This window comes from Chroicocephalus ridibundus, chromosome 8, assembly GCF_963924245.1.
Source record: "Chroicocephalus ridibundus chromosome 8, bChrRid1.1, whole genome shotgun sequence".
Classification (NCBI taxonomy): domain Eukaryota; kingdom Metazoa; phylum Chordata; class Aves; order Charadriiformes; family Laridae; genus Chroicocephalus; species Chroicocephalus ridibundus.
Genome location: NC_086291.1, coordinates 49,930,787 through 49,956,343, shown reverse-complemented (window position 1 = coordinate 49,956,343; position 25,557 = coordinate 49,930,787). Strand labels below are relative to the sequence as shown.

The 25,557-nt window shown below is 38.0% G+C and overlaps 1 protein-coding gene across 8 annotated transcripts in view; it reads left to right on the top strand.

Annotated features, from left to right (window-relative positions):
- The window catches only part of TNRC6A (trinucleotide repeat containing adaptor 6A), an 86,142-nt gene that overhangs the window by 33,166 nt on the left and 27,419 nt on the right, over nt 1–25,557 (top strand). For 7 of the 8 annotated variants that reach the window (XM_063345229.1, XM_063345226.1, XM_063345228.1 and 4 more), the window contains 4 exons: nt 1,998–2,033; nt 11,688–11,778; nt 15,484–15,505; nt 24,571–24,906. In XM_063345229.1, coding sequence (XP_063201299.1) covers nt 11,719–11,778; nt 15,484–15,505; nt 24,571–24,906 — 418 coding nt within the window. In that variant the 5' untranslated portion in view covers nt 1,998–2,033; nt 11,688–11,718. The remainder of the gene's footprint in view (nt 1–1,997; nt 2,034–11,687; nt 11,779–15,483; nt 15,506–24,570; nt 24,907–25,557) is intronic. The other variant, XM_063345230.1, reaches the window with a different exon arrangement.

The following is a 25,557-nucleotide window of genomic DNA, read 5'->3' as shown; positions in this document are numbered from 1 at the left end:
AAATATTGTTTGTTTTGGCAAGAAAGTTGGTCAAATAAACTGTATATTGCCATATAACTTTTATGGGTTTGCATCTTTTTTCCATGAAGAGTTAAAGGCATTGAGTTTCCCATTAGCATGCAGTTTTTATTTGAAAACTTTGCAGAATGGGCAGCTCCTTTTTAAAATCACTTAGCTAAAGAGTTAAGATTTATGTTGCATTAAGAATTCTGTGTCAATAATATACGTCACTTTTGTATTTAAGAAGTTTTCTTCTGCACCGTTTATTTTTAGTACAACATCTTGCTTGCAAATATCTATCTCTTTCTGTTGTTTACATTCTTTGTTTTTGACTTTTGTCCTACTTTCTGTTTGTGTTCTCTTTCAGTTAGACCTTAAAGGGACTTTAACTTGCAAATTTTTAAGGGGACTTTTACTAGGGCCGTTTGAAATATTCTGAAACCCTGAATATAACAGATAGGGGAAAAAAAGCAAGGTACCAGAAACTAATATTCTTATTTATCATGCCGAATCAGTCTCCAACTTCCAGATTGATTTATGATTACACTGTGAAAACTGAGTGGCTTTCCCTGCTGTCAGTGTGCGTCTTCCTTTTTTTTGGTAATATGCTTAAGCATGAATAATTTTTCCCATTTTGTTGCTGAAATACATGGAATCTTTAAGATACACTTCGCATATTGCTTGTAAATACAACGTAAAGGTCATTGTTAAATGGACTTTACTTGAAGAGAATGATTTCAAATCACAACTCTTTAAGTAATCTGTCCACAAAAGGTACCAAAAAACAATAATCATCAGTGTTCTGTGAAAAGCACTCAGTGCATACTTGATGCCAGAAGTGATTTCAGAACTATATTATTTAGATGGACAGAGTGCTAAGTTCAAAACAATGCTCTGGTCCAAGTCTTAGTAATTCAGTAAATCTTCACATTTTTGTGACCTTAAGAGAGGTCTCTTGTCACACTGGCAGGTGTGGCAGCCAGCCACAAGAAGTGAAAGTAAACTATAGAACGGTCTAAACTCTGAGCTTCATGGGGGATGGGGACAGAACAAGGTTCACTGAGTAAATTCTGATATGGAATGGCTCTCCGTGTTTTCTGACACAGAGGTGTATGTTTCACTCGTTTAAGATTCAGAGCTAGTTTTAAGTTAACATTAATAACCAGTTGTTTCCAGAAACCTGGATTCTAACTGGTTTCTGTTTAGTGAGGGAGTTCTCATCATGTGAGCACATAGCCTTATAAAACTGTGGCATGCCTACCCTGGATAGGCCTGATTAATTGTTTTTCTGTTGTAGAACTCAACAGATAGCTCTCATTCTTTCTCTAATGTCATTATTTACGATCTTATTAAATTCCCAGTGACCTAGTCAAATGGTAAAAGAGCAAATATCTTTTCCTGGAAAAGGTAAATAAGCTTATGCTACAGTTTTTCTTAATCTAAAATTTCATAGTGTATATACAGACTGTAAACTCCATGGGATGTTGGCATTGCTTCATCTACCTTCTTAAGTCACCTTTGGAGTTTATGCTTATAAATTAATGGGTAGCAAATATTCTTTTTTCATCTTACTAGGAAGACTGGCCTAGGCTGAGGGTTTGTGATAGGATAAGTATTGTAGCTTTTACTACAGCTTGCTTATCCAGTTGGAGTGCTTACTGTTTTAAACTCAGGATTAGCAATTTGGCTTGTTTGGCCTTTTGGAAAACAAGCTTCATTTGGTCTGCATTTCCTTCAAAATGTGTATGTGCCTAGTCCTAGGCAAATAAGCGTAGTGCATGATTTTTGACAGTAATTCAAATAAATCCATTGCACACTGTATTGTTGCATAATGTTACGAGTTGAATGTCACCTGTTCAGTCTACTGCTGAACAAGAACTGTCCATTATTAACTGGAGAAATTTAAGAGTTAAAATTGGTTAAAAGCAGGAGCAGTAAAAATCACCATTTAGTTCATCTGATTTAAGAAATAACTTTTTTATTCTGTTTGGTAACAGGGCTTTCCTGCCTCATTTATGTGGAACTGAGAGAAGGTAAATATCCTAAATATGCTTACAATTTTTTTTTCCAAACATTCACGCACTGCTTTCATTCACCTGTGTTCTGCTCTGGAGAGTCCTTTTGTATTGGTTCTAGACTGTCCGTGTTCTGGGAATGCGAACTTTTTACCTGAAATCATGCATACCTCTAGATTTCGTCCATGTATTCTACTAAGTTACTACTGTACAATTATATATTTTTTTCACTCTTCCATGTTAGAGTAACCCCCATATTTCCATGAGGCTTTCCTTATTTGCTGCAGAAAAAAAAAATGAGATGGCTCAATGATAGAGACATAGAGAAACAGTGAGAAATGCAGTCCTTTCTCATGATATTGAAGGACTCGATTTTCTGCTGGGTTTGTGGGGATGGGGGTTTTCTCCTGATAAACTTCTTACGGGATGACTCCTGCTGTCAAATGGGAAGGGTTTATTGCAGAGACAGCATTCTGCTCATACTTTTCAAGACCTTTAGAGGTACTTAGGCAAAATTATGCATTCCTTTCTCCTCTACGCACACGTCTTCAGGTCATGCGTCATTGTTAGGTTGTCCCCATTAGGTAACTTGCATTTACCTTTTCTTTTTCTAGTCTTACAGCAAATCCATTGTGCAGTACAATTCTTGACTCTGTGTTAATAAAACTGAAGCACTCTATAGTATGGGGGGTCTTATGGTTAAGATGCTGGACTTGAGCAGTCGTTTGGGTTTGTGTGTCTGTTACAGATACTCTATATGACCAGCGTGATTATGGAGAAGCGGTTTAATCTGTCTTGTTTCCCCATTTGTTAAATGAAGATAGGGGTTGTTTGATGCTGCTACTGAAGTGTTGTGTATTTAGATGATAAATGTCTTGGCAAAGAGATTCGTCTTTTGTGTGCTTGTGTAGCAGTGAGCATCTCGGGTGAAACTTCAGGGCAAAACGGTAACACAAATACTATAGCGCTTCTAGTTTGGAACATAGTTCTGTTGAACCAGCTTCAGTATTAGGAAAATGGGAGAGATGAGTGTATTCCAAGTAATAGATAGTGGTAGACACATGGTAGTTAGAATTCTGTCACTTTGCTTTTAGGGTGATAATTTAAAGACTGAGGTATTTAAGTGCAAAAAAGAAAGTAGCTGACACATTTACTAATTAATTATTCATTGAAGTAATTGTTTCAGTTTTTAGCTTGGCAGCACCTCTTCTATACATTAATAGCTGGAAAGAATTAACACGCACACAACATCTGTAAATAAGTGGTTTTGTTTTGTTATCGGTGCCTGAGGCTTTCTTTGCTCCTGTGTAAGATGCTGAGTGGTTTTAGTTGCCAGAGGGTTTCCATTCAAGGCACTGGTGGGTTTTGTCGGGGATTTTTTTGTTACCTTCAAAGTACTGGTTTCTGTTCCATAAACTTGACGAGTGCTTGTTTTGGTGTAGTACGCTGTTTTGTGGGAAGCATTGATAAAGGCGTTGGAGAATCCATTTTTAATCAAAATACACATTTTATAATTGATTGTTATATAATGACGGTTTAGTAGAAAAGCTAGCTTCTTTTTTTTATAGAAACTGAGAAATAATTTTTATTGGCCATTGTATGTAATTGCATAATTTTAAAAAATGTAAAGATTAGGGAACTTGTAGGTCAGAATACAGACAAATTATCAAAACTTGAAGTTTCGGAATATGTTAGAAAATCTGTGTAGAGTATCAGACATAGGTTGAATACATAGTGTGTGCATGCATGCATGTTTACTGCCTTTGCAGAATTGTAAAAGATCTTTGAATGCCGGATACTTGAATGTAATTATCTGGCGGTGTTCCACCTGTAGCATTGCAAGTTAATTTATAACTGGAAGAAAAGCAAATGGTGGAAAAGATTGATTTATTTATTTCCCCCCAAATTTATTTTATATATTTGTCACTGAAATTTTAGAGTGGTTTCAACAGCCGCTGTGTATAATCACTTCTAATTCTTACATATACTACATGGAGTAAAAGTGTAGAAGGTCCATAGTTATCTTCTTACCTTCAGTTAGTAACACAGGGCCAGTGAGAGACTGGCTGGTTGTTTAACTGGTCTCCTTTGTCCAGTGGCAAAGTGCTTCCCCTGCATGACCCCCTGCCTGCTGTTGGCTGTGGCCAGCGCGGTGCTTGGTCACTCCATGTGTTCAGCGTGGGGGGCCGTAGCAGTGACACCAGAGCCCCTAGTGTGGTCTGCAGCGTTTGAAGTGCTTCAAAGGACACCTAACATGCAATTCCTTTGGGAGAATCCCTTCACAGCCTCAAGGCTTCTACAAACATTTGTTGGCGGTGGTAGCAATGTCTTTAAAAATGTGCTAGCACCATCTTGTGGGGCGGCGTGACTTTAATGTGCTTTGAAAGTGTTTTTTTGAAGGTGTCTGGATAGCAAACACTGTGTGTGAGCATCTGTAACAGTGCTGGCATCTTTAGCAGCATTTGTGGAGAGGCAGTTCTCTTAGTGCTAGCTTGAAGAATCCAGAAACCCAACAGATGCAATTCTGTTGCATAGCTAGTTCAGTTTTGGTGAATGCTTGGTAACTGGTATTAATGGTGAAAGGCAGCCTGGTTTATTTTGGTGTTGAAATTCTCTGTGTGCAAGTAATACACACTTCCACTCAAAATAAATATTGAGTTCAAATCATAACAATGCAGTGGGATGTCTCGGATCTTAACATGTGTCAAAATTCTTCTTGAAACCATAATTTCCTCAGTGAGGTAACTAGAATTATGATTTTATTGTGGTATAACATGTTTCTGGTTTATATATTACAACAGCAAAGATAGCGTGCTGCACAAACAGTAATTATTGCATCATCAGTATGTCTTCCAGGGAAAATATGGGTATACTTGATTCTCCTCTTCTGTAACGTAGGAATAGGGGTTAAATAGGTCTATATCAGCCCAGACTTTTTATAATGCCAAGCTGGAGCTTTTGAAATTACAGGTTAATAGAACTTTCTTCAAGAATTAAACTAATAAGTAAAATATGATTTGATGTAAACATTACCAGAAATGTTTACTTTTTGAGCATTGCAACATTTTGAGCATTGAGCTGCAGCATTGCAGCTTTTTTCTGGTTTGCAAGCCAAATAACAAATCAAGCCATACAAAAATAAAATTAGCCTTGTCAAAACTTAAAACAAAGCAATAGTAGTGAATGCTGACTGTTGAAGTGAGAATGTAGCTGCTCGTGTTTAATGGCATGTTATTGTGATAGTAATGAAGTTAAAGACTTCATATCAAAAATCACCCATAATCGCAAGGCACTTGCCAAAGTGATACCTGTCCTAGAAGATTTAAAAGTCCTTCTTTTTTTTTTTTTTATTTTAAATGGCTTAATTGAGTAAAGCGTTTTGGTAGTTTATTGGGTTTTTTCCCCTTATACAAAAAAGAATTGTGCTAAGGTACATAAATTCGGAGAAAACATATTTTAAAAATAAATAATGGTAAATATTTATCTGACAGTCTGTTTTAAATTACGCAGATAATAGCAGCTTCTACATGTATGTTCTCAGGGCCATCAAATGTGCAGTGTCTCCTGAGATCAGGATCCATTTTCATTTGGTCTCACTTGAAAATAAAGCACCTTTCAAGTTAAGCTATTTAAACTGAAGGCCTTTGCTCCGGTCTCAAATGTGAATTTTGTATGGTGTGGGTATTTTATTTTCAGTTGATCTAAATTGAAAAATAAGGTTTGCATTTCTGCTAAGACAATTTAACCTTGGGCAAGCTAATCCAATTATATAGGAGGAAAAAGAAATTCCCTGTACGTGTGTTTTAGTGAAAGTTGGATGGCTGATAGGGGAAATAATAGAAGTCTGTTTATATATTCATGTTACGAATCTGAATTCTCAGTCATTGCTTTTCGTTTGGCCAGCTGATGGACCAAGCATGCTGCTACAAGCACTTTTGCCATACAGGGTCGATGGACTAAACCCACCCAGATGTAGGGAAAAACCCAGCAAAAGAACTTGCTGTTTTTCTGGCTTTGTCTTGTTACTACGAGTCTGGGTTCCTGCTGTGTTGCTTGTTATGTGCTGTAAAGTAACATGAAGCTGCTGATAGTTTGTACACAAAGAATAATATAAAGTGTTGAGTACTTAGCAGGAATAGGTGGCTATTAAAGTCTAAGATGATTAATGGGAAATACTACGTAACACTTCTGTTTCTCAAGGAGCAGCATTAAAAATGTAGCTTGTTTGTTATATGTTCTAATGGGTGTTGGAATCTGATGCATAAATACTATCATTTGCTGACTGTTGAGAGGGCTGTGTATTAATGTGTTAGAGGGAATAAAGGAAACTTGCGCTTTCAGCTGTCAGAGATGGAAATTCAGGAGTTCTGCTTTAGGCTGTGATGACTTAATAGGCAAATCTGAATTTGTATTTCAGGTTTATGTTTATGTAAGAGGTAAGATGGTAATAGGACTACCTTCTTTGAAAGGTTCAGTTTTCAATGAAGAACATGGGCAGTAAGGACTTTACTGTTGTTCTTACTTAATTGTACGATGGGTTTTGCTGTACAGTCACTGAGGTATAACATTATAATGGTAATCTAATACTCTTTTAAAAACATGTTGTGCGCTATAGGTGGGTAATTTTATTTTTTTTTTTTCAGAGGTTGCCTAGGGTCGTGGCACTAATCATAGTTTTGGGGTTTGTTTTTTTTTTTAATGTGTTCTAAGATGGCTTTGTAATCTAAAATCTATTTTTCTTAAATACATGAAAATAGAATGATCACAGTGTCATAATTTTTGAGTTTTATTGTTTCTATGTGGAAACAAAAAAATTATGCTGTGGGTGGAATATTCCAGAGATACTCGTATATTAGTTGTTAGCATCTGTATTCTAAAAACAAAATAAAGTCTTGTTAATTTAGTTGTAGCAGGATTGACAAGTTCCTTTTTTTTTTCTGTGAAAATACTATTTTGCATTCTGCTTGTTCTTTTCTTCTAAAAGCTGAATGATTTTCCAGTTAATGCAGTTTTTGCATGCGACACGCTGAAATTTGTTATACAAAACAAGGCGCTAGTGGCTTTCTTAACTCTTAAAATTCTTCTCAGGTTATTGGAAATCCTTTGGGAAAGAGGATGTCATGGGAAGGTGACAGGAATTCCCATTGCTTGTGGTGGTGCGTTTTCCTGGGGTGATCTCGGGACAAGGTGGACAGGGAACATGTGTGTTGAACTCGGGCTTTGGGAGATGTCAGCCCAGCAGCCCACGTGTAGGGTAGTTGTGCGTTATGCCCACAGGCAACAAGGTTGTGAGAGGAGAAGGGCTGTGGACACTACTTTTCCTGGCCATGGGAGGAAGATACGGTACTTGACCTTATCTGTTGGATTAGTGTCTCTTATTGTCAATGCTACCTCAGGAAATACCATCTTCCTGAATAGCAAATCAGTGACTTTTCTTTGGATGGAAGTCAACTGGAAATTAAGTGTGTATTCTATCAAAAATGAATTGTGATATATAGAAGCTATTTTTTTCTAGGCTGATTTCAGACCTACATGCTGCTTGTATTGGATTCAAACTACCTGTTAAAAATTGGACCATTCCAAATTAACTCAAACTGAGGATCAGTGTTACCAACTTCAGTTTGGTTACAAATGCTCAGGATGCCAGTCAGTGGCAGACAAAACTGACTTATGTGTCACCTGTATAGTGCACAAATGTCAATGGGGGTTAATCATTACCTCAAATTTGCAAAGTATCCAAGAGATTGCTTTAAATGAAACTGGCCAACTATAATTGTTTTCTGTAGTTACGTGACTAACCTCTTAGTTATCCATGAAATAGTTTTTGAGACCTAATTGCAAATGCAAGATTGTTTTTTGCAGTAAGGCAGTCCTAAATGAATCTTGGAGCCGGATGAGAAAAATATAATAAAATAAAATAGCCAAGTTGTGTTTGATGGTTTGTGACTTGTCTTGCAGTGCAACTGAAATAGAGAGGGGACTCCAAAAGAATATTTTTAGATATTTGTTTTTTCATATCTTAATGCATGAGGAGCAATTATTTAAAAAAAATAAAAAAAGAGAAATAACCAGTGCTTGCTCTCTGTTATTAGGAAGTCTTAAAAGACAGAATTTGGTCTGTGGAAACTTAAAGTGGTGGTCTGTCTAGTACGTTACTGTATATGTATGGTGGAAAGAATACTGGTTTTGTTTGGCTGCTCATTGTCAAAGCTGCTGCTCTACCTCTGGTAAATACCTGCAGTGTCAGACGGCTTTTGTTAACACATGCGGCATGAGTTGATGGGGACTTGTAACAGTCACGCTAAAAGTGGTAGAGGAGAAAAGGGATGCTGGATATGCAATAAATCAGTGTTATTCCAACAGAAGGGAGCACTGGGAAAAGATAGGAGTAGAGAATGGAATCAGATTTGCAGTGAGAACAAAGATCAAGTCAAGTAGGGATGAAAACCGATTTCTGTTTGTATTGGTTGCCGTACAGATACATGTAGCCATGCTCCAAAGGTTTTCTGTTTACAGGGAGAAATCAGAGAAGATACTTACAATTAAATAAAGAAATACTTGTTAATTCTGTGAATATAAAACTTTCCTCCCTCCAGACAAATTGATTTTTACCATGTAGATCAAGTATAGCTGTTGTCTGGCAGTATTAATAGTAATTAAAGTACATTTGAGAAAAATGCTTCAGTTACCCAAAATGCAATCATATGATTGTCTTGCGTGCTAATGTTAATAGTCTCAGAAGTTCCTGTACCCTGTAAATATTTTAAGCATTGCTGGCTTTTTTTCTTCCACAATGAATGTCATGTGAAAGTACTACCGTATCTCGTTTTGTTTGAAACTAATAATAGCCAAGTGGCCACAAGCTTTGAAATTTAAATATAAGTATTGTTCATATGGCATTGTCCCTTCTGGGAGGGGAACCACTTTCAACATCTTGCTGAAGAATCTCACCACAGGAGAAAAGAGCAGTTTTAAAGTTTAAAGGTAGAACTCAAATGGGCAGCAACAACGTGGTACTCGCCTCTTCCAAAAGAATGGCAGCATTACGCAGAATGCAAAATACAGTAAGTCGCTGGCTACCATAAAGAGAAGACCTGATGAGCTGCTGCTTGGTATTACTTACCTTGGTACTACCTACAATGAGAGGCGGGTGGCAAAAGAGTGCTGTTTTGTCTAATTAAAAAGTGTGGAAGTTATATGAATTTGCCACAGTGGAACTGGGCAACTGGGAACTGGAAGTCACATGTGGATTTAAAAAAAAAAAAATTGAAAAAAAAAAAAAAACCCAAACCAAAACTGATGCCTGCATTCATTTTGAAAGGGACGTGAACTGCATTAAAAGTAAATTAACTGATTATTTATGTAACTAAATAAGTAATGAAAGTTTTAATACTTATGGCGTGTCTAGTGTTTTACTGTATTGAATTGTCATTGCTTCTGACATGTATATAATTACCTTATTTGAAACTGGAGGTTTGTAGTTGCGGGTAGTTCGGGATTAAAAAAGAGCCCAGTCTTTCTAGGCAGAGGCAAACCGTTCGTTAGCTGCCCAGTATTGACGTTGTTCATTTTCCCCACAAATTTTTGTATAACAAGGTGTCTTTTGATAATGTATGTGCAACCATGTGTTATCAAATTAGGGTAACTTATTTAAAGAAGATTTTTAATACATTCAAAGTAATTGGATAATAAAATCTCTTCTCCTGTTCTGGCTTGCTTATATGTGAAAAGCATGGCAAAGATAAAAACAGTGCTTTTTATGTCACAATCAGGGTGTAGATTCCTTTCCATCACTTTTTTTTCCTTGGCTTTTTCTTTTGCAACAGTAAATAACCTACATGACTCTAATAATTTTTACTGTCCAGAGCTTTCTGCAGCAGCTTTGAATCTGGGCACCTCTTGTTACTTTAGCTGCAGCTGATCGGATAGTAAGTGTGTACAGATTTGGGAGAACATCAGTTACACAGGAATTCATTTCAGATAGAGGACTTACGCTAATCTCTGAAGGCTACTCAAAGAGCAAATTTGTTCCATTCTTCCTTTAGTCAAAATGTGTGGAGTGTGTTCCCACATCCTATTTGAAGTATCATAGAAATTAGGACTTCTCTGAAGGCTGTGGTTTGCCCAGCAAGAGGGTAGATGTGCAGTGGAGCTCGTGTAGGTTCAGGACATCGGAAGGACGTGTGTTGTAACCTAGATCTATGCTTCAGGAGAGCTAGAAAAACATTTTCAACCTATTTTTTTTAATCTTGTCCACCTGACTATATGGTTAGGGCTTGTGGGCCAAAAGCTTCCAAGCTTTTGAGCTCGGAAACATTCCTGAACCTGAAATGGCAAAGAGGAGTCTTGCAACTAGGCTTTCTAGTACACAAAAATGCTTTATCCTCCAAACCTCAGACTTTGAAATAACAGATTATTAGTAGGCTCCTCCCTCTGTCTTACAGCATTGTGAAAAAAGCAAACTGCTGCCACTGTTTTATTTTTATATTCCGGTTTATTGTTGTGTTCTAAACTTCACAGTCCTTCTTTCTGTGAGCAGTTGTTTTTATTCTCATGTATGAAACAACAGACTGATCTTCGGTTGTCACGAGCTTTTTGCACGATTAGCCCAAATGTGGTTTTGTCTGCCTGTTACCACAGTCTTTTCTGTCAGCCGTGGTTGTGTCGAATTCGTTCTCATTCTCGTCTCTCCAAGCATGGCCTTAAAGAAAGGGGTTTTTTGTTATTGTCAAATTTGTATGAGATATTAGTTCCTGCTGACCCCGGTAGCTTGTGAATGTTTTTTTGAGTGCCTTTAGTTCTTTCTGCTTTTTATACTCTCCATGTTCTCCCTTTTGTCTTGCCTTTGCTGAATTCTGTTTTTAAGAAAATGTAGTGTAATCTAGAAAGTGGCGTTGCTGCTAAGCCTTCTGGTTTTGTGTGTAAAACTTTGTATTAAGCGAATTTAAATTAATGTAACGGGTTTTGTTTTCACGTTTGTCAGGTTACAGTTCTGTCGCTCGTTTAACGTGCTCTAAAATTGAAAGCTCTGCCCTGACCATGCTCTTCAGTTGATGTTCCCGCTAGTTCATGTGTCCTTTATGTCATACAGATCCACGGCCAGTTGCAGTAGCTCACTACTCACGCAGGAGAATGTGTATATATTGGCTGTTTCTTGGCAGAGGTGGTGTTTAAGACCAGCGAGCTGATGCAAGTCGCTGCATGGCTGTCTGGGCACCAGTGTTGATGGAAGAGGGTGTGTGGGGCTGGGGAGGAACCCGCTGCTTGGTTTATGCTGAGCGTAGTCACACTTTGTGCTGGGTCAGAGCAGATCGCATGTGACAGTGGGGAAATGTGATGTGTGAAAGCTCAGTCATACGAATTCACAATAGCAGGTAGATAGTAAATAACATCTGAATTTCCTCTGGCTTTTGAATCAAATTAATGTCTACACCTTCATTGTAAATTTTGGAAAAAAGAAAATCTTCCCCATAGCTTGACACTGCATCTCCTCTTAAAGTTTTGTCACTTGTGATTTGCAGTGAAAGTACATAGTCCCTATAGAAATATTATCCAATTAGAAGTAAAATTCCCCAGTTCCTTTTGTGGCACTGTGAAATAATTGTTCTAAAATGAATCTAAGTGTGTACAAATTGTATTTTGGGAGAGTTAATTACAAACTGTGTGGTTCAGGGATTTAGTGCAAGAAGAGGAAGAACAGTTGATGGAAGAAAGGAAAAAGAGAAAAGAAGACAAGAAGAAGAAGGAAGCTGCTCAAAAAAAGGTATGTTGAACAACAAGAAATAAAACCCCATGCTTATGGGTTAGTTTTGTTTCATCACTAGTAAATACTGTTTTAGCTGCTGTTTTAAAGTGTTTAATTCATTTTAATTGAATGTTTTAAGCTTTAATAGTACTGTTAGTTACTTAGTGGCAACTGGCATATTGAAGCTCTTAATTGGCTTTCTGTACAGTTTTTTTCAGAGATTAAATAATCTTCTCAGATGGCCATTCTTTTTCCTGATTGTCAGTTGAAGCGGTTTCAAGCTTGAAAACTTCCTCAGTGTTAGTGCATTTATTAGTAGGATAAAATTACCATTTTTTTTTAAGGCAGGGGCTTTCAACTGTATCCTTGCATATATCTTCTTATCCTTCAGTATGGAAACATAGGTGTCATAAGACAATTTGTATTGGGGAAGGTGGGCAAAAATGAAAATATTGACAGCAAAACTGTTTTGGGATGGAAACGTTACAGAAATGCTTGTAAACACTACAGGATTCCTGTTTACTGTCAAGATATTAGTTGTGGCCATTGATTCTAATTGTAAATCTGTTTTTAAAAACACGTCCATTTCAGGTTTGTGTGCTAACTGGTGGTAGCAAAGCGAACCTGCTTAACAGTTTTTCTGAGATTCCATTGACTAATGCTAGATATTTATTATGCAGTCGAAAAAATCAGTCGTCAGCTCTCCTTGTTTGTTGGCCTAAATGAAGGTGTGTGTTGTGCACCTGGACAAAATTAGGTACATCTAATCTTGCAACAAATCTAAGCGGAATAGGATTGGAGGGGTACTCCTAGAAGAGGTATTTGCTCATATTTCAGAATGAGAAGTTCTTTTCAGTAGTTAACTGCAAAGCTGCATGATATTTTTTTGGACCTCAGTTGTAAATTTATAACTTATTTTCCTCTTGGAATTCTTAAATGAGAAGTTGTAATGGCAAAGGAGCTGGTTTACTTGTTTTGAGTCTTTTAAACACGTGATTCTTCATAGCTGACTTCCTCCCCCAAAATTTAGTTTTTTCATGAGTTTGAAAGGCATGTTTGAGAGTGAAGTTTCTAGAAGAAATAAAAGTATAAATACTTTTTGAAAGCGGAAGAGATTAGACCTTTGCCTAAAATTAAAAGTTTTGCTTGCACTTTCTCCTGCCATGGAGCACCTGCTAGACAGTTCTTCAGAAGCCACAGGTGCTGTATTCTCAGAGTAACAAGGCGTGGAGTGTGTGGATTTCTTGTGTCAGGGATTTAAGCAGCTTCTATGGAAAAAGAGTAGGATGCCACAAGAGTGCTCATCTGCATTCCTGGAGAAGCTTAAACTTGATCTAGATTAAAGAGAATATACCTCTGAAAACCCATGGTAACGAACAACTGCCAGTTAACTTTGCTGTTAAAAAGAAAAAAAAGTCCTAGTACAGACATGGCTTGATCCTAGATTAAAATGAAAACTTGTTAATGTAGGTCACAAGGAAGGCAGGATCCCTTTCATGTTCTTTTAATATTAATGAATAGCTTCAGATTGACCAAAATTGCTCTTTTTGTTTTGTAAGCTAACTTTTTCTGTTTGATCTCTTAAGAACGTAGTGTTTTGTATTATCCACCATAGGCTCTCTAGCAAAAACTCTAAAGCATTTAACCGTACACCAAGTACTGATACACTTTGATGTATTTTGGAAGTCCCTAGCTGAAATATGTTCAATTTGTTTTTCTTTTAGAAAACAGCACCTTAGTATAAAAAGAAGTCAGTAGCCTTATCCTATGACCCTTTCTCTTCGCTGATCTCTCTGCGGGCTGTGAATAGTCAGAAACAGCAAAAAAATTTTGAAAAATTCTAAGTTGTCTCATTTTCCTGTTTATGGGTCAAGTGCCAAGCTATGAATTGATTTTTTAACTCAGGTCACAACTGGGAGAGGGATGAGATTACTGGCTCTCCATAGTAAGCTCAAAACACATGTATAGGCATGGCAAGAACTGAAAAGGCATCCTGTAATGGTACTGTGGAAGGAAAACCTAGTGCTTGGGTTTTGTATGTACTGTATTTTTTTAATAACTGGAACTAAAAGGAGTAGAAAACAATCAGAGGTATGACACTTAACTTAGAGAAGGTATGTTCTGTGCTTGCATCTTGATGCTGAGCAGCTTTCGTGGGACACCAACTGTTGTGTTCCATGTACCTTTTTACGATCATATAAAAATGTGTTTGGAACACTTGGTTCAAAGCCAGCTGCTGTGCATACAGTACCCTGGAGCTGAAGCGCATACAAAACTTCCCAAGTCTTCAAAATAATTTTTTTTAACCAGATGTGTTGAATAAAGAGTATAATGAAATGTTGTGGCGTTACGTAGTGGCCCTGAGCACAGCAACTGCCTTTTGGAAGGTGAGGAAGAGGGACGGTGGTATTGGAGGAGTCAGGGTAACACGGATGAGATGGGCAAAACTGAAAATGAATGTGGTGTGGGGTTTTTTTTTTGATATGTTTGTGTAAGCAGCCATTGGCTTTGTTTTTGCTTTCTTAGTTCCAGAGGCTGATGCATTATTGTTAGTAGAGTGGATTTTCTTCAGAAGAGGTTTTGCAGTCTTTAGCTATTTTTAGCAATCTCTTAAGAGCATAAATAAAAAAAAATGGAAAAACTTATGCTCAAGGTTCCTTGGGAGCGAGAGTCTACTTTTTGAAGTATCAGACAGTATAACTTAATTTTTTTTCTATGTATCCTTGCATTTGTCAGCCTAAGAAATTGAAAAAGAGGGTTTTTCTGTTAATGTACTCTTGATTTCCTTAAAGAGAAATGAGGCTATGGCACTGCAGAGTCATTAATAAAGTTTCAGTAGTCAGACCTAACAGTGCTAATGTCTGAGTCTAACCAAGTCTTAGATCAAATCAGCGAATCAATACATTTTTCTTGCATTCATACATGCTCTCTCTTTTTCTTCCTCTCTCCTCAAGGATTTAATTATAGACAATCACAGTTTAAGTATTACCACAAATTTATTGCATACTATGAATGTATGTGGTACCATCAATTAAAATGGGTAGTATACAGCAAGATCTCATTTTGCTTTGGCAATAGTGTATTTTAAAAGTGATAATTAAGAAAACTCTAGTTTCAGATAGGAAGAACTATGATTTGTGCTTTCAAGAGGTCCTTCATGAAGTTAGTTTCATTATGTTTTATAGTTAAAACTGCAAAATTAAGGTGCGCTTCCTTACAAGGAATGTTTCTCTCCCCACTTTTATCATGTGATAAAACTTTATTCAAATAGATCTCTTATCTTGGCCGTATCAGAGATATAACCAGTTGAATCTTGGAAACGAAAGACTTAAAGCTTTTGCATTTATTTTCTTCCTTTAAGTTTCTAGGTCCCTCCCTCTTCCCCTGCCGTATTCTGCAATAAAAGTGTTGGAGGTTCCTTGCTTCCAGGCACAGTTTTTAACTCACTTCAAACATCTGAATTTGCAAGTTTAATTCAGTCTGTTTCATGTAGTTATCTTTCAAATTAATTTTGTCTTCTGTAACGTTTAAACAGCTTTCTAGGCATAAGGAATAATAGGCATGTGTTGGTTAGAGAGACACTTCTGAAGTAGATAATTAAATAACTAAAATATTTTAAAAGAAGGAAGTCAAAAGCTAATGTTGCTTTATGAAATGGCACGTGCACATGTGGTTTTCTCTTATCTGCACAAATCACTGACACTTCTTTTTTTCTTGTTCTAGGCCATTGAACAAAAAATCAAAGGTAAGTTACTTTAGAGTTATTTCTATTCTGTATATTATTTCTTCATTTTTAAATATGTTAAATCAAAAGGGGCACCTGAAAGCTCTTCTCAGACTAAAAGGTGGGGTCTTTGAAACTCAGTTGCACTTTTTCAAACAGTGACCACAAAAGAGTAGAAGAGTAATGGCTAAGGGTTGATTGGAGTCTTCTGTTCTTCCTATTTTCCATACTTAATTACTTATACAGCACCCAGCATATACATAATATGCCTCGAGTTCTTTTTCTTAGTTGCTTTTTTCCTTCCCCTTTTTTTGCTTTGTTTGAAAAGTGTATGACACTCTAACACTTCAGGTGTGGCCATGTGGAGATCCACACAATGGATCTGTTTGAAACTTAATTTCCACATGTTCTAAGTGCAACTGGGGTTGGGAATGCTTGATAGACAAGTAATTGATATGTCTAGTTTTAACTAACTATCGTATGTGGAGGGTTCATCCTGACAAAACGATCAAGATGACAGCATATGAAAGCTGTAATTTCGATGTTCAGTGGCAGACTGGAAACACTGTAGTTAATCTGAATATTTGTGGTTTTTATACAGATCTCCATTCCAGCCGGCTTCTATAAAGGGGAAAAAAAGATTCTTTTCACTTTCTTTTTAATTCTAGCTCATAACCTGTTAGTTGGGAAGTGGATGATAATTGCATAAGTGATCATGTGGAGTGCTTGCTGAATCCCTGTTTTCTGGGAACATTTGGTTTAATTTAATACTGACTTGAGCAGTGGTAAAAACAGGAGCTGGGAAGCCCTGCTTAGCAGAGATGCAATTACTGCTGGAAAATCAAAAAGTGTTTGAAGTGCTGTTCTGGCATGAAGGTAATAAAATGGTAGAGGACATACTGCGCTTGAGAAGAGGTAAAGAAACAAAGGAAAGTATCTGTTACTGAGGTGTGCGTTTGAAGAAGCATCCTGGTTCGCATGTGGTTGAAATGGAGGAGGCAGGTTCTCCATGTAAAAAATGCGCCAATTCTCCTGCCGAGGACTGCAGTACGAATTATCAGGTATCAGGAGACACATTTATGTCTAGTTTATTTAAGTGAGGTGCATACTTTAGTGTGTGTGTTTAAATGAGAAAAAAATTAAAAATAGATTGAGTAGGACCAGTAGATTGTCAGTGTGTGATGATGCTCTTCGGAGGGAACGAGGGCAGCCTGGGTTCTGTGTCTCGGCGAGTTCTTCTCCGTGCTGCTTAGGGGAGGCTGATGTTTTGGTTGTGGAGTATTGATCCCTGGAGGCAGAGGGAGCTGCCAGAGCATGGTGGCTACAGAGTGGTGGCACCATTCCTATAGCTGATGTCAGTAATCGAAGTTTATGTTCTATATGCGGAACCATCCTGTGGGTTTCAGTGGACTGACTGTAGGTCCTGGCAGTTCCAGTCTGACTCTGGTCGCTGAAATCAGTTGGGAATTCTATATTTGTCTTTAGGTGCAGAATTGGATGCTTAATAAAAGTACTGGAAGAGTATTATAATTAATAAATACTCTTCACTTGTTTTTTGAAGCACCCTTTTTCAAGTAATGCATGGAATTGCATTTGAAGTACAGGCTAAGCATTTGTTTTCTTATGTATATTCCTGCCATAAGGCTTCTAAGATTTACCAGGCTTAAAGAATTGTGAAACTGTTTGGTTTTATTCTGAAGTAATAAAAAGTCATGGTCTTGGCCAAATTGGCCAATGGCCGGTGACAGATATTCCCCTCCAGCCTCTTGTGCACAGAGAGGAGGAGGAGAGATAAAAAGATTTACAAGTTTAGAGGAAATTAACTAATGAAATAGTAATAATAAAATAAAAAGGAAAATAATGAAATAAATACAGTATATATAAAACCGTATTAAGCTCCCAGGATGATGTCACTGGCAGGCACTGGGGAAGTCCCAGGCTGGACTCAGTGATGGGGGGGAACTGGATTCCAGAGCTGGAGTCAGGAACCCACGGATCGGGATCAAAGGCAGATGAACAGACAGGGTCCTCCTTGGATGTCAGACATTGAAGGAGGAGAACTGACCCTTTGACCCCTCAGCTTTTATACTGAGCATGGGGCAGATGGGATGGAATACCCTGTTGGTCAATTTTGGGTCCCCTGTCCTGTCCGCTCCTCCCTGCAGGTGGGACCCCTCTACGCTTTTCCATTTCTGACCCTCCAATGGGGCAAATAACGAAATTAGCTGACCTTGGTTGTTATAGCAATAAGTATACTCAAGAGCCTCTCTGGGTACCATTCCTTGGCACAAACTGTAAACATCGGTCTTATCACTGAGAACGAACCATTTTTGATGCAACATGCTGTTAATTTCAGAGAGTTAGAAGAGGCCTAGCTAAGAAATAAAATTACTGAACAGGAAGTTGGTTCTGTTTTACCTCAAACCGGGACATAAAATATATCTGAGAAGATAGTGAAGAAGGAAAGTGATAAAATACTTTGCTGTAAATAGTAACATCCATTTTGAATGAACGTTTGACCTACGTACTTGTGCTGCACTGGCATCCATGCGTCACACCAGGGACGGGGCTGCAACTGGCTAAAAATAGCATGAAGATGGGAGGCCAGTAATTCTCAGTTGGCTACCTGATGGTAATCTTCCAATTGAAAGAAAAAGCTTTTCTTTTGAAGAACAGAGTAAATCTTTTTTCTTTTCTTTTCTTTTTTTTTTTTGTTTCTCTCTCTCCTTGGAGGCCTAGTGTTTACTGATGGAAGTATTAAGTTCCAACTTTAATGTTACGTTACCATTAAAAGGGTATTTCAGGAAGTTTAGCAGGAATTTAGAGTTGTCAAAGAAACGCAAGCTGGCAGTCCTTCTGAAGAAGAACAGACATTATGAGACTCAAATACGCAACTTTTTGCAACAGTTTCTATAGGAACAAATACGTTGCTTATGTTGCACATAGCCCTTCCATTGTTTCAACAGTTTTGCCTACTTGTGTTCAGGATGCAAATTAATGTTTCATTAGTTTCCAAGTTTCCATCGCGTTAATGTCGTAAATAATTTATTTTGTGCATGAGCTGAAGATAAAATACAAGAGTATAGGATCTCTAAATAATTCAGAATTATGTTCCTTCTTCCAGAAAAGTAGCTGGTTAAGTGGTGGGGGTGGGTAGGGGAGATTATTTCTGGTTTTTAAGCGTAGTTTGGATGGCTCCAAAATGTTGTTTTAGCTGAGGTAGAAATTGCTTTTGTACCAGCTGAAGTAGTTACCAGTGCGCATGTAAAAATTATAAGACTACCTTCTGAGTAAGTTTATAGTGCTGATTTTTTTTTTTTTCCTGTTCAGGTTTAGGAGTGGAAGTAATGATGATGCTAATATAAATGTTTCTGGTACAAATAGCATTTTAATACTGTAGTATCGTCATTAAAAATGCATGTATGTCATTCCTGTGGATTTCAAATATTCTAACCTGCCTAGTTTTGTACATCTGGTTTTATTAAAAGAGGGAAGAGAAAGTTCATAGGAGTTAGAGATGAATGTATTATTTAGTTGCTAAGTGGAATGTTTATTTGTGCAGCAGCTAGCATAACAAATTCGTACATCGACAAGTGCCCTCCAAGTGCTCTTGTACCGCTATTTTGGGGAAAAAAGAAGTGTCATTTGAAAGTCCTTATTTGTTGAGAATACTGTGGAATCGTCAATTGTTGTGGTATTCCTTCTGGCTTGGCAAAATATGTATTCTTGCCGTGTTTAATGTCACTGCTATTAAAGACAGACAAATCAATCCGTTTGCCCTGAATTTTGCCTAAAACAGGACTCTGCAAACCGCACTGTGGCCACAAGTAGCTGATGATAAGCCGAGCACTAAAGTAAATGCTATTTAAGAGGAACATTTGAGTTTTGTTGTCTGTGCTCACTTCAGTAATGGTGTAATTCTGCAGAATGAGATTTCATTACAAGATGAAATATCTTTTTGCAGACGCTTTAATGTATGTACATAATACCCTAGTGAAGTAATTCATAAAATTTGAACAGTAATGTTGATGTTGACGCGAGGGTTGTGGTTAGTTGTTCCCAATGCTTTTGTGCTTGGCGAAACAGCACGAGCCAGAGCTGAAAACAGCTGTCAGTCTTCAGTTCTGAAATACCCTGCTTTGTAGAAGGCAGAGGCATAAAGTAGTACTTTTATTGCAGAACAGAATAAACTTTGAATCAACCACTGAAACGGAAAGTGCTTTTAAAAATAGCTGGGTGTGGAATTGAAATCTTTGACTCATAGTTCCCACCTTGGAAACTTCTTATTCATTTTCTTCTCTGTGAAGCAAAATTGCCCGAATACACTAACTCTTCTGTTTTTTGTCGGATTTTTTTTTTTCACTTGCCTAACTGTGCTTTTACCGATTAGAAAAACTGTTATGTTAGCTTTCAAATCTTGAGAGCGAATAGCAAAAATGAAGAGAATCGCAAATGCTTGCTGTTAAAATTACCCGTCGGAATGGCATACAGCTTACCTTTGTGCGGATCTTCAGGGGTTAATGAATTGGCAAACAGTTAGATATTTTCCAGATCAGCTAGCTGAGCTTACAGCTGCGGCCATTTTTCCACAACGAAAATTCTAGCACTACATCTTACGTGTGTCAGCTTGAAAGCCAGACTTCCTCTGTTTGCCCTTCAGCATTCCAGCACTGACAACTCTTTGGGGCATGACATGCAGGGAGGGAGCAGTACAATACATTTTTAAGAGGTCAGCTTCAGCAGCAGCGAGAAGAAACATTTAAATGACAGCTTGGTGCTGTTCTTTGTGTGGTTTGGTAGCCGATTTGAGCTTTGTACGCTGATTTTGTGCGAGTGAGAAACTGTTTTCCATCTGCATTAAAGTTATTCAAACAGCTGCCATTTTTTTTTTATTGGAGGGGGAGTTTAAGTGACTGGGCCCCTACTCCAGGAGGAGTTGGCAGGCAGCGCTCCTGGAGCAGTAAAATGACACCATGCTTCTCCTCCATTTTCTAATGAAATCTGCGGAGTGGGAAAGCAACACAAGTTGGAAGCGTCTTTCTTTGGAATCTCTCTGTAAACTGTTAACTTCACCATCCCCTGCTTTGTGGGTTTTTCAGCAGGTTTGTTCTTTATGAAAATCTATCATTTTTTAATATTCGTTGCTGTAAACTTGCTGTTATTAGTCAAGTAAATTAACTGCGATAGGCTGTTAAGTCTGTTAATGTTATCTTTCTGCCTTAATATAACTCAAAATAAAATACTGCTGTGCAGAACAAACTTTTATTAAACAAGCAGCTTGTTTATAACAAATTAAAATATTAAGATAATGATTAAGGGGTGTTGGAATTTATAGTAGCCATATTGGAATATTAATGTATTATTTAGACTTCTGAGAAGTTGTGGACCAGAAAATGTTGGGTGGGATAAATTGTATAGACTAAAACTTACTCTGTGGTGCTTAGGGAAGCAAAGGCAAGGGAATTCTGTTGCACTTTGGATTAATTGCAGTTTGAAATTAACATACAAATGTAAACTCTGCGTATTCTTTAGTGTAACTGTCTTATCAGGTAGATTCCGATTTAGTTTGCAGATCGCAGTAGAAAGAATTACCGTATTTGCTAAGGAAATGAATGCATAGAATATATGAGAAATTGAATTTTCTTAAACTGTGAAGTCCTGTTCATGTCGTAGCTTAGGGGCTGCCTTGGCAGAAAGTAGCTTGTTTATTAGTTGCACTCTTTCATAGTTGACAGTGATTCGATTACCCGCAAGTCCATTGGATTCTTTTAGAATACGCACTTTGTCTTAAAGTAGCTTTAATTAGGAAAGTAAAGTATTAATGTCCCTGCGTTGCAGTACTGCCCTAAGCATGCTACTTGCAACTCGGTTTGGATGTCTCGTGGAATGTCATATAGAAATGATTTTACTTTATCCGAGAGGAGCGATTGTACATGAATGGTAGTAGTAATGTCAGAAAACAGAATCTCTCTCATTGACCATGTTATGGGGTATTGTATCTTGTATTAAAAATCCCTTCGAGAGAGGTGTACTTTCCACTTAAGCTGACAGTGGGGGGGCTGGGGGGGAGCTTAAATACAATGTGCAGAAGGCTGAAGGATGTATGTGTCCCTAAGTGGTGCCAGTACTGGGTGCCAGTACTGTGTGACTACTTCGTTGGCTTGATAATGATATACTGGCTGCAAAAAGTGGTTGTTTTCGGCGTATGACTGTCAGCGCACCTCAGGCGTAGGCTGAACTGGGCTTTGAAGTGTAAAGAGTAGTTAGCATGAATCAGTTGCAGCAGAAGGCATATTGATAGAGCAAAAAGTTAAGAATTGGGCAGTAGTGACACAGATTGTGGTATGTAAAGAATTAGTTGAATTTTTTTTAATTTCAAAGCTTGTTGCAGTACCTAGACCACAGCAATGTGCTAATTGCTTATGCATTAAATTGTTGCCAAATTATTAGCTATTTGCTAAAATAGCCTCCCCAAAAGGCTTAGTCATTTTCAGTTATTTCAGTTATTTTAAAACCAGGAAATTTGAAGGGGAATAAATGGAAATCGATTTGTTTAAGACTTCTTTGTATTTGTGAAATTCAGATTTTGATCATAATTTGTTGTCACATGCCTCAAAGCATTGTGCAAGGAATCTGATCCAAGTTACCTATTTTTCAATACAGGTAACAACTTAAATTGATGGAATCTGATACGGTGTTGGTGATTTTTATCAACTTGCCAATTTATCTAATAGCTTTTGAACACCTTCTATTCCCTGTGCTCTGTACATTAAATTGACTTATGTCTTGGCCATTCCTCTCCTTAATTCTGTCCTTCTCCAGTCAGCTGTGAAATAGAGAGCGCTGGGTCACTGCTGTGTGCCAGAGCTGGGGAGACGGTGGGGCCGTGGAGTGAGCGTGTTGGGGAGCAGCTGAAGCTGGGTGCTCTTCTGCTCCCCCTGGGACTTCTGCCAAATGCCTGGATCTGGCCACCTGTGAAATTTGAAATTTGAGGGGTCTCAAATTTTTCTTTTCTACTCTTAGGTAGCATACATATAGCATTCCATTGAAACACAACTCAGGTGCTGATTCTTAGGTGATGTTTTATTCAAAAGGCCTTCATGTTTGTGTTTTTTTCTGAGTATCTAGCTCTGTATTACAGCAGAAATTTAAAAAAATTATAGTCATAAGTAACATTGACAGTATTCAAATTGTTTCTTTAAACAAAAGTTTACAGAGTTTGTTTTCATTTATTTTTATGTTGTATTCACATGAATCTGTTCCTGAAAGTAAATGATAAAATGTTCTTTAAACAAAGTTTAAAAAAAATATATATTTAAAAGACCCAGAAAGCTACATTTTTCATTCATGTAGGAATGATATTCCTGCTTCTGACACGCTGGGAAATCATTAAATGGCACACAGCAGGGAAACGGTTTAAGGGTGCTGCTCTTAAGCCACAAGTTGTATATGTTTAGATGCTGTCAATTTGAAAAATTATTCTTGAAAATAAGTACAGCTTTACAGTAACTGAGACCCTGTTTGTCATGGGGTACCTCCTCACCCACCAGTGCAGAGCCAGACCCTTGCTGGTCGCGAGCGGTGGTGCCTGCCTCAGTTTCCCTCTTTCCTAGCACACAGGGTCAGTCCTCTTCCATAGCCTGCCATCGCCTTAGAGGTGCCAATGGAGCAGTTTGATGGAGCTGCATCCTGAACTCTTCTCTCATAGGATCTCAGTAAAAAAAAATGCGGGGATGAGTTCTTAACCTGGGTCACTTTTCCCCTCTGGCTGTACAGGGGTTGTGTTGCTGGGGAAGGAGAGACCTGTAGCTAGCTGGAACCTCTTTAAATGTCTGTCACCAGAGGAGTTGCGCTACCAAGCTGTGCCCTTGCTGTTAGCAGCAGGAATGCTGCACGGATTAAACTATCTTTCCTTCGGTAACGTCTAAAACTGCCAGTTTCATTTTGTGGAGCTCTGAGTAGAGATGGTGACTTGACCGCGTCGGTAAGTCAGTGTTGAGGGCAGTCACGATCGACTCTTGAGGTATCTTGGGAAGTTCCACAGTAAATGTAAACACGCTCTATGGATATGTCATCCAAGAAATTTGAAAAGTACGATAACATATGGATAGTGTAAGGGCTTGGAAGTACAGCGTACCTGTTATAGTGGTTGGGATGAATGGCAGTAGCACCAGGAAGCACACATCCAGTAGCTGAGGGTATTCCTTCCGGTCCATTGAACCTGGTTTATTAACCAGTTTTCTACACCTGAACACCCCCATACACACACCTTTGCTTTAGTACTGGTTGGGGTGGAGGTGTTGAGGATGTCGCGGTTTTCTCTTTATTCAGCAGGGTTGAACTACGGGTTACAGGGTTTGGTGTGTTCACTCACAGTTGACCTCCGCAAATTATTTGACCTTCATCTTGCCTTGAAGTGGCTGCGCTGTCAAGACTGAAAGATAATTTGGAGTTGCAGTTGCACATTTGGCTTTTTAGCAATGCCGGCACAGTCCTGCCAAGCCCTGTATGAGGCTACCTGTGCTATTAGCTTTTCCTGCTGGCAGCAGATTGATTTAAGGGTATTAATGTATTTCCCTTTGGATTTTAGGGTTGATAAAGCAGGAAAATCTTAACAATGTGTTTGGTATGTCCTGTTCACCTCTTGTTCTTTTTGTGCGAGACCATAACGTTTTTCTATATGTAACACTTAAGTTTCCCGTTGGAGTAAGTTTTATTTTCTTTTTTTAGTACTTAAATATTTTTCAAAATAAAGTTTAAATGCCAAAATAAACTGGCATAGTGCTGATTTGTCAGGAAAAGCTATAGAAAGCTTGTTAGCAGTAGCATGCTTTAACTGAGATAACTTTGTTAGGAGTGCTAGCAAGACGTATTTCTGCTTCCAGATCTGTGCTATTAAAGCTGTGTGATTATGGGATAATAGAGCTTTTAATGGGGAATGAGTTACAACTTGAATGAGAAAAAATGCTGCCATTACATAACATATAAACACATCTAAGAACATTGACTTAGTCTTCAATTTTTTTTAGGTTGCTGTTCTTATGAATAACTTTGTCCAACTTTCTTTTTTTTGGGGGTGGGGGTAGTGCCAGAACAAACAAAGACAAGTGTAAGCCAGCCTCAGCCTGTCACCTCTAACGGCACTTCCACAGTAACCAGCACTAATAATAATGCCAAGCGGGCCACAGCCAACAGTCAGCAGCAGCAGACCTTGCCTCGATACCCTCCTCGTGAAGTACCACCGCGATTTCGACACCAGGAACAGAAACAGCTTCTGAAACGAGGTCAGCAGTTACCAGTTATAGCTGCAAACCTGGGATCTACTCCTAAAGTATTAAACGGCCAGTCAGGAAGCAGCACTGTCACAAATAAACAGCCAGTGACCAACGGAGAAGTGCCGAACAGCAGCAAAAAACAGCCAGGTGAGGGGGAGGTACCTTGTTTTCCTTTAACTAAAATCGAATAGTTTAAATTCAACTATCAGTGAAATACTTGAGCTAATATTATTTAAAGTTTAAAATGTAAGCTGTAGTGTGATGAGATATTTTCCTATGCCGTAGCTTGATACTACAGGATGGTTTCAGCCGTCTTTGTGCAATTTTCATACTGAAACTTAAGACATCTGAGTTGCTTGTTGTTGCCAGTGGTGTAGAATAGACATGTCTGTTTCTTGAACAGATGTTGAAGCCAATATGACCACTGCTATGTTTTGAACTTCCAGTCTTTATCCTAATAATTGATGCGGGCACGATCATGGTACAAAGCGTCTTTTTTGCATCCAGTTCTGATACACAGATCTCGCGAGGAAGAGTCAGACAGTTCCCAGAGCATTCTGAACAGCATCTTAAGACTTCTTTTTTTTTTTTTTTTTGTCTTCATATCTAGAGATATAGATAGGGTACAACTTATTTAGGCTATCAGAATTGCTTTTTGTTGTTTGGTCAGAGTTCTTCTTTGTTCATCTGTCTGAAGCTAAGTTGTCTTACAAATGGATTGACCTTTACCTTTATTACTATTAGTATTTAAGTATAGTTAGCCTTTATTATTTTGGCTTGTTATGCATTCTCTTCAAA